Source organism: Plasmodium reichenowi, chromosome 1 (genome assembly GCF_001601855.1).
Source record: "Plasmodium reichenowi strain SY57 chromosome 1, whole genome shotgun sequence".
NCBI classification, from domain to species: Eukaryota; Apicomplexa; class Aconoidasida; order Haemosporida; family Plasmodiidae; genus Plasmodium; species Plasmodium reichenowi.
In genome coordinates, this window is record NC_033646.1 from 183654 (window position 1) to 192854 (window position 9201).

At 18.2% G+C, this 9201-nt stretch overlaps 5 protein-coding genes across 5 annotated transcripts in view; 3 read left to right on the plus strand and 2 right to left on the minus strand.

Moving 5' to 3' along the window:
• The window catches only part of PRSY57_0104900 (centrin-1), a gene marked incomplete at both ends in the record, with an annotated part of 1382 nt that extends 1159 nt beyond the window's left edge, over window positions 1–223 (plus strand). The window contains 2 exons of the mRNA XM_020114362.1: window positions 1–20; window positions 137–223. Coding sequence (XP_019970931.1) covers window positions 1–20; window positions 137–223 — 107 coding nt within the window. The remainder of the gene's footprint in view (window positions 21–136) is intronic.
• Window positions 224–520: 297 nt separating this feature from the next.
• On the minus strand, window positions 521–2140 carry PRSY57_0105000 (hypothetical protein; the record flags this gene model as incomplete). The annotated part of the gene is made up of 1 exon (XM_012905369.2): window positions 521–2140. One exon carries the CDS (start codon window positions 2138–2140, stop codon window positions 521–523), a length of 1620 nt encoding a protein of 539 aa, XP_012760823.2.
• A 386-nt stretch (window positions 2141–2526) lies between these two features.
• On the plus strand, window positions 2527–4514 carry PRSY57_0105100 (carbon catabolite repressor protein 4, putative; the record flags this gene model as incomplete). The annotated part of the gene is made up of 10 exons (XM_012905370.2): window positions 2527–2700; window positions 2833–2957; window positions 3066–3159; window positions 3271–3345; window positions 3438–3617; window positions 3693–3739; window positions 3823–3868; window positions 3987–4064; window positions 4186–4304; window positions 4439–4514. 10 exons carry the CDS (start codon window positions 2527–2529, stop codon window positions 4512–4514), a joined length of 1014 nt encoding a protein of 337 aa, XP_012760824.2.
• A 157-nt stretch (window positions 4515–4671) lies between these two features.
• Window positions 4672–5983, minus strand: PRSY57_0105200 (putative protein, unknown function; the record flags this gene model as incomplete). Its single annotated transcript, XM_012905371.2, has 2 exons — window positions 4672–5202; window positions 5315–5983. 2 exons carry the CDS (start codon window positions 5981–5983, stop codon window positions 4672–4674), a joined length of 1200 nt encoding a protein of 399 aa, XP_012760825.2.
• A 2009-nt stretch (window positions 5984–7992) lies between these two features.
• PRSY57_0105300 (hypothetical protein) lies at window positions 7993–8454 on the plus strand (the record flags this gene model as incomplete). Its single annotated transcript, XM_012905372.2, has 1 exon — window positions 7993–8454. The coding sequence occupies one exon, from the start codon at window positions 7993–7995 to the stop codon at window positions 8452–8454; it is 462 nt and encodes a 153-aa protein (XP_012760826.2).
• Window positions 8455–9201: the final 747 nt, after the last annotated feature.

Here is a 9201-nt window from a genome sequence, read left to right on the forward strand (position 1 = left end):
CTGATGAGGAAATTCAAGAAGTAAAAAAGGAAAAAATGGAAATACACAAAAATATATATATATATATATATATATATATATATTTATATATACATATCATATATATAATTTTTTCATTTTATTTTTTATACAACAGATGATAGACGAAGCAGACAGAGATGGAGACGGAGAAATTAATGAAGAAGAATTTATGAGAATTATGAAAAAGACCAACTTATTTTAAATGTTTTTTTTTTTTTTTTTTTTTTTATTTATTGTTATACATCTTACTACTTATAATATAATATAGTGTGAATAATAATAATTTACAAAAAAAACAAAAAAAAAAAAATAAATGTTTTATTCTTTTAACAAATATTTTATTATTAAACATTTTCCCTTTTGAAAATAAAAAAAAAAAAAAAAAAAAAATTATATATATCTATTAATATATATATATATTAATAGATATATATAAATTTATCTATCTATGTGTAATTTCCTTATAATATTCCTATTTTTATCGATAAAATTATTATTCCTATTTCTTTTCCCTGTCAAATTTGATTTCATCTCCAATGTGAATTCTTTTTTTTTTTTTTTTGAATTGCTTTTTCCTTGGGTAAGAAAATTGTTGAGGAGCATTTTCTTCGATTTGGTTAATTCTGGAATCTAGTTTATCTAGTAAGGCTTCATCAAATATTAATAGATTTTCATAGATCTTTTTAATTATTTTGAGATATTGTAATTTTAAATCATGTAGTATTAGTTGTATGCTTATGGAAAAGTCTACAAATAAATGAATATCTCTAATTTTCAAGAAGGCAAAAGACCAAATAATTTTCACAATAACATCATTTCTATCTTTTGAATATATATAATTTTTATTTTGAATTAAGTACCTAATATAAGGAATTAATAAAATGAATAATTCTTTAATACATGTCTCGTTATGTTTAATCTTTGCCAGACTATATATTAATTTATATAACATAACATTTGATAATGTATTAATACTAAATTTGGATTTGTTATTATTTTCATTATTATTATTATTATTATTATTATTATTATTATTATTAATATTATTGTTGTTGTCATTTTTTATCATGCCCAAGTTCATCTTTCCGTTCATGATGCTGCTATCATTTTTGTGTGTTAGTACTATGTATGTACCTTTATCACTTAAATTATTTTGTAAAAAATTCCTTTTTTCATTTTTTTTTTTTTCTTTATTATTCTCGATACTTTTAATATATATAGGTTTTTTTTTTTTATCATCATTACGTATAATATCAAATGAGATTTTTAATTTATTGGTTATTTTTTTTTCAAAATGTTTAATGTTTTTATTTTCTTTTATAACATTAAATATAACATAATTTAAAAATTCATTTAAGTTGTCTTGATTATTTTTAAAATTACAATTAAGTATTGCTATATTATATATAATATCCGTTAAATAATATAAAGAAAAATAATGTAAATGATTATGTATAATATGTTCAAATAATATTTCTATACTATTTCTATCTCTTAATTCTGCATATTTATTAAAGAAAAAAAATATATTTTGTGGTTCGAAATTTAATATATTCTTTAGAATTTTATCATTTGATTCTTTATATAATGAAGATGTTAATTTTATTTTATTTCTATCTTTTAATTCTTTATCAAATTCTTTATTTTTTTTATTTTTAATGAAATAATTTAAAAAAAGTGTGCAGTCATAGATATTGAATTTTTCAATTTTACTATTTTTTATGATATTTAATAAGTTTATATTATTCTCGTAATTATTCTTCTCATTAACTTCTTCATAAAATACAGACTTCTTATAAGCTCGACTATTAATGTTATGACTAAAATGTTTATGATTACCAGGATTTATACGATTATAATATTTATTTCTACAATCGTATATATTATTATAATATATATGACTAAAACATTTATTACCACAAGCATATATATGATTATCACTTTTCATATTTACATTTTTTAAATATATTTTTGTTATCTTATGCATATCATTTTTATTTCGCTTCTCCACAATTCCCTCTTGGCCATATTTACTTTTCATAAAACTAAAAAATTTTCCTCTTTGTACTCTTATAGAATTTAAAATAACTACATTATATTGCTTCCTTGATTTTATCATGATAAGGATGTGAATTACTCAAAGGAAGTAATCATATCAAAAAAACAAAATATATATATATATATATTATATAAACATTAAATCCTCAAGTCATTTGTCAAAAAAATAAATATATATTTTTTTTTATTATTAAGATTATTTTTATATATATTTACATTGTAACACACATGAAATATATATATATATATAAATTTATTTATATATACATACATACATATTAAAGAACCTGTTTATTATGTTTACACTTACCCTTTTTTATAATTATAAATGTAACGATGTACTTTTAAAAATTTCCTTCCTCCTATATATATGTGTATATATTTATATTTATTTATTTATATTTATATAATTTGTTCTTTTTTATTGTTGTAATAAAAAAGAGTAAGATGTTTAAAGGGAATAAAATAAGAGTAGGAACAATAAATATTTTTAATAGCGCTTGTTATACAATCAAAGAAAAACTTTCAGTTTATCCTTTTGAATATAATTATAATATAGATCGAAAAAATCTACTCTATAAACATTTCTTTTATAATAAATTGGATATTATTTGTTTACAGGTCCAAATTAAATAAATATAAAATATATATTATAAATATAAAATATATATTATAAATATATTATATATATATATATATATATTATGAACTCCTTATATTTATTTATAAAATGAAACACATATTTTTTTATAGGAAGTAGATTTCTTTATGATTAATGATTTAAAAAAAAAATTCTTTGATCATGATTTTATCTTACATACTCCTGAACATGTTAATACAAAGTCGCCAAAAAGTAACAACTGTTGTATAGCCTATAAGTAAAAAAAAAAAATAAATAAAAAAAAAAATAAATAAATAATTATATATATATATATATATATATATTAATGTTATATTTACTCATATGTGCATTTTTTATATTTTAGAAAATGCTTCAAATTAATAGGAGAAAAACAATTCGATACTGAAATTTCTGTGATTAAAAATTTGATCAAGTATTCGTCTGAAAGTGGTTGCGAAGTATAGTTAAAAAGAAAATAATATATAATCTTATCCTCTATAAAGGAATAATATACATACATATATAAATATATGTATATATATATATATATATTATATTTTATATTTTAGATACAAGATGCTTTTATAAGAGAACTTTCAAAAAGGAAAAGTATAGCAAATATGGTTATTTTAGAGTTATCAAAAGTATGCTTAATAAAAATATACCTATTAAATAATACACATATATATATATATATATATATATATTTTTTTTTTTTTTTTTTTATTATTCAAAGCAAACATACTTAGGAATTTGTAATTGTCATATTCATTGGAATCCATTATATCCTGATATAAAATTATATCACGCATATTTAATCATAAGAGATTTCTATGAATTTATACAAAACACTTTTCAAGATATTCCTTTTATTCCTTTATTATTAATAGGAGATTTTAACTCAACTCCTCTTATAGTAAACATACAAAATGTATTATATATAGAAACCTTAATTATTTTTATATTGATTTATTTTATTATATTTCCTCAGGATCATAAAAAGGAAGATGAAATTATTCAAGCAAGTGGTGTATATGAGTAAGAAATTTTAAAGAAAAATCTAAGAAAGTGGATAATAAGTTATATAAATATATATATTTATATATTTATTCCAATTTTAGACTCATAACAACTGGAAGAATATCAAAAAATCACGCACATCATCCAGTAATATATATATATATATATATATATATATTTATTTATTTATTTGATTGTTTTTATTTTTTATAACTCATATGAAATTTATATTTTATCAGTCGTTATATATTTCATCTCATTATAGGCACGATTAAGAAAAAGTGAAGCTTTTTATTCTTATCCAGAATTAAAAATCCCTGCCTTTAAAAGTGTATTCAAAGAGGTAATCATATCAAAAATATAAAATAAATATACAAATAAAAAAGAAGTACTTTTCAAAATAATAAATACAACACACATATATATATATATATATATATAAGCATCTTTATTTTTACATGTAGATAAATGGTAAGGAACCAGAATTTACCAACAAAACACCTTCTTTTGAAGGATGTATAGATTATATTTTTTACAAAGAACTTATACCTACATCAACGGAAACAATTCCAAGAAACTTAAAGTATGTTGGATAGTTTTACAATTATAAATAAAAGATTATACATGTACTAATCCTTTCATATAATATATATATATATATATATATATAACATTTTTGTGTGTATTTTATTGTTGCTTTTTTTCTTTTCATTGTAGGGATATCAAAATGTTACCAAATGAGCATTTCCCATCAGATCATATAATGCTGACATCAGAGTTTTTTATTGTTTGAAAAGAAAAAAAATATATTAAAATAAAAAATATTAACAATAATGAAAATATATATATATATATATATATATATATATGTAAACGTTTTTATATGTTTTTCTTATTCCTTTTATATTATATATATATATATATATATATATTTTTTTTTTTTTTTTTTGTTATCTTTTTGCATATCTTATGTAAATTTTATCTTTCTCCTTTTTAACACAAGATGAACCCTCTTGTACATAATCCTTACTACATTTACATATTTCCAATATATGATATGTATTACTTCCAACAGTTATCATATCATCAATGTCATAATTTATAGCATTGTATTCTAAGTTAGCTATGAAACTTGTTTTATTTCGTTCTTCCTCCTCTTCCTTACTCAAAAGCAATCTATCAAATACACCACTATCATTGTATTCTACATTATTGTAAAATTGTGTTATCTCTTTTTCTTTATTATACAATTTCTCTAGTTTACATGTTGAATTATTACCACAAAATGAGCACACCTTTGGGGGTACACACCTATAGGTCAATTCATAAAAAATATAATTTTTACGTTTATTATCATCCTCTTTATATAAATCTTCTATATGTGTATTGCATATAACTCTTTGTGAACAATAGAAAGAAATATATTCAGGGTTAAGGTTGTGAAATTCTTTGTTGTAATTAATACCCACTAACTTTTCAACCTATCAGAAGAATTGTAAAATATGTGAAAATAAAACATAGTAAAATATATATATATATATATATGTATATATATTTATTTATTTATTTATTTTTTTTTTCGTTAAAAATTACCTGAACAGTCAGGTAATTTTCACATTTTAAAAAAGCTAGCTGTTCATAATTAAAAACATATTTGAATTCATTATTTTCTTGTTGTTTTTGATTTTTATAGTTTAAATCCTCACATATATAATAAACTGTAATTTTATGTCTAATGTTATTATTTTTATTTCTTTTTAGATCATCTTTGTCTATAATTTTCAAGTGTACAATTTTATTTTGATCAACGAAGGTTTTATTTTTACTTAGTTGTATCGTGAAAAGGCAAGACAATCCATCATTGCAAAGATTTTGAAATATATTTGAAATATTTTCTTGTTTATATGATGTAGAAAGTAATACAGCTAAAATTCTTAAATTCGATTGATTAGGTTGATTATGGTAAATTTGTTGGCACATTAATTTTATATTGTGTAACGTAAAGTGTTCATTGTGTTTTTCTAAATTTAAGGAATGTTCATAATAAAGATCATTTGTGGAGTGTCCTATGTTTCTGGTATTTTCTGCAATTGGTAATTTACTAAATTTTTTCATATTATATATATTTTCTTCATTTACACTGTTGTTCGTTTGATACATATATAAATGATTTTGTATAAGAGTGGAAGGGTGTATGGATATAATAATATCTGAGGAATATAAGAGGATAAAAAGGAGAAAACATTTTATAAATTGTATCATTTAATTAAATATGTATATATATATATATTCATGTATGTATATATTTTGTATTCATTTGTCACAATTAATAGATATGTAGTCACTACATAATTGTGTATAGGATATTGAAATATAAAAAATAAGACAATGGAAATAAAAAATAATAAAAAAAAATTGACATACTAAAATATTTAATTTTGTGACATTATTATATAAACGTATTATTTAAAATATAAATAATTTTATATAATTTTAAAATTGTATATTTTTTAATTAATTTTTTTTTTTTTTTTGGTATGGAACGACAATTTCCTAATGAAACATGCAAAATAAAATTTTATATTCTAGGAGACATAAAGTAATAAATAATAAACGAGGTTATAATAAACATGTACTGTTGGTTATGTTTCTCCGTATTGTTAATAAAGATGTTATATATATATATATATATATATTTTTTTTCGTGTAATATTATTAAAAATATATATTTTGTTTTCATATAATAAATCAATGTAAAGTAAGAAATATATACACATATAATATATATGTGCTTTGAAAAAATACCAAGTGATATTTTTAACAATAAAATTTGAAAAGTATAAATAAATATATAAATATAAAAATATATAAATATATAAATATATATGTTTTTATATTTATATATATATTTTATTTTTTATTCCCCTTTTTTGTGAGAACAAATGAAAAATGTGTGAACAAAAAATATATATTTATCTACAACGGATTTAATTATAAGGATATATAATTACATAAATATTTATATAATCAATGCCCATGTAAATTTTTAATTCATTAATAAAATATAAATGCATTCAAAAAAAAGGAAGAGAGATAAAAAAAAAAAAAAAAAAAAAAAAAAAAAAAAAAATTTTAAGATAAAAACAATTACACAATTTACACTTTGTTGTTGTAAATAGTTAAGACAAATTTTAAGGATACAATTAAAATATAAAACAAATTAAAAGAAGTTGGAATTAATCATCAATCCATATTTTATGTAAGAACACTTATATATATATATATATATATATATATATTATTTATTTTATTGTTTTGTAATTTGAACATTTCAAAAAAAAAAAAAAATTTTAAGTTAATATTATATAATACAGTTTATCGTATTGTATCATTTATGGTACGTTTGAATTATTTTCCCAATGTCCCTTTTTTTCTTGGGAAAAAGAACTGAAAAGGTGTCTTAATTTTTTTTTATTATTTTTTTTTTTCTCTATATATAATATATAAAAATAGGAATTTCATTTTTAAGTCAGTATTACGAATATCATTTGTACAAAAAAAATAAAATAATAAAAGAAATTTATTTTACAGATATTATACTTGTATAAATATATTTTTATATATTCACGTATGTTATTAATTTTGAGATATATATATATATATATATATTGTATAAATGTTAAAATTATTCATGTAATAATAAATTATAAAAAGGATTTCATTTATCAAAATAAGAAAAAAATAAACCTTAAAGATATTCATATCACTAAAATATTAAAAGTGTATATATTATATATATATATATATATATATGTATGTATGTATATTATCATATTTGATGTGTATATCAAATTTTTCTTTTTTTTTTCCGGTTGAATTTATAAATATATAATATATATATATATATTTTAATAAATAAAAATTCAAATGATGAAATAATTGAAATGTTTTTGATATTAGCACTTAAAAAATTTTATTATGTTATTTTTAATTTTTTGTGTTATATGTATAAATAATTATAAATATGTATATATATCATATAAATTTTATATTATTGAAACCCTGTAACATGAATTAAAAAAAAAAAAAAAAAGAATGAAAAAAATAAAATTATAATATAATTTATGATACATATTAAATATTATTATATATATATATATATATATATAATATATGTTTGTTTGTATGTATGTATGTGCTTATTTATTTGTTAATTTATTTCGTGGTTTAATACTTGGGCAATATTTATAAAAATTCGTTTTAAATAAAAAATGTATAGAAGATATGTTTGGAATAGCATATTTCGAGATATAAATTATCGTTTGAAGAAAATTTATCATTCTTTTTATTATGCTCAGAGTCATATAAAATATGTCATGTTAATATTATTTCCAGCTATTATATTCACAACTAGATATCGAGCAGATACACAACTAGGATATTTTTTTTATATTAATGACGAGAAATTATATCCATCTTATAGACATAATATAATCAACAAAAAAATGAAATGGAAGAATGGATCCAAATTTTATTTAGATGATAACGTAACAGTAAAAGATGCGAAACGTATTATATATCAAGGAGAAGAAAATATTCCTGAAAAAATAAAATTAGGATGTAAAGGGAGAATAATGGATGACAAGGATAATTTGGCTATGGCTGTTCGTGCCTTTTGTAAGAGAGACCCAAAAGTTATTATATGGCAAGATGAACACTCACAATATTTATGAATAAATTTTAAATAACAAAAAAAAAAAAAAAAGGAGTTGCAAGACCAAAAGGATTATATATAAAAAAAAAATTAAATATATATATATATATATATATATATATATATATATATAAATGCATGTATGTATTATGTATGTGTCTGGTTTTTCTTATATATATTTATTTTGGTAGTTTCAACATATTCAAACACCAAATGTAGACCTATACATTATTTATTTATTTGTTATTTTTTTCTTTCTTTATTTATTTGTTATTTTTTTCTTTATTTAATTATTTGATATATATTTTTTATTTTTTTTATTTTTTTTATTTTTTTTATTTTTATTCAAAATATTTTTTTATTTGCTTAAAATTTCAAATGAAAAAAAAAAAAAATGAAAAGTTTTAAAATACAAGTAAAAAAATATATAACTTGAAAAAAAAAAAAAAAATAAATAAATAGAAGAAATTAAAAATATTACGAAACGTATTGTATGGTCTACCTGTTATATATATATATAAATATATTAATTTAAAAAAAAAAAAAAAAAAAAAAAAGAAGAATAAATATAAATTTAAAGATATAAAATATATATATTATTATAATATATACAAATAAATAAATATATATGTATGTATATATATATATATATATATATATATATACACTGTTAAGAAAATATATATTTAATTAAAATTTTCAAAAATCAAAATAATACATATAATTATCATATATATATTATATTCCTTTTTTTTTTTTTTTTTTT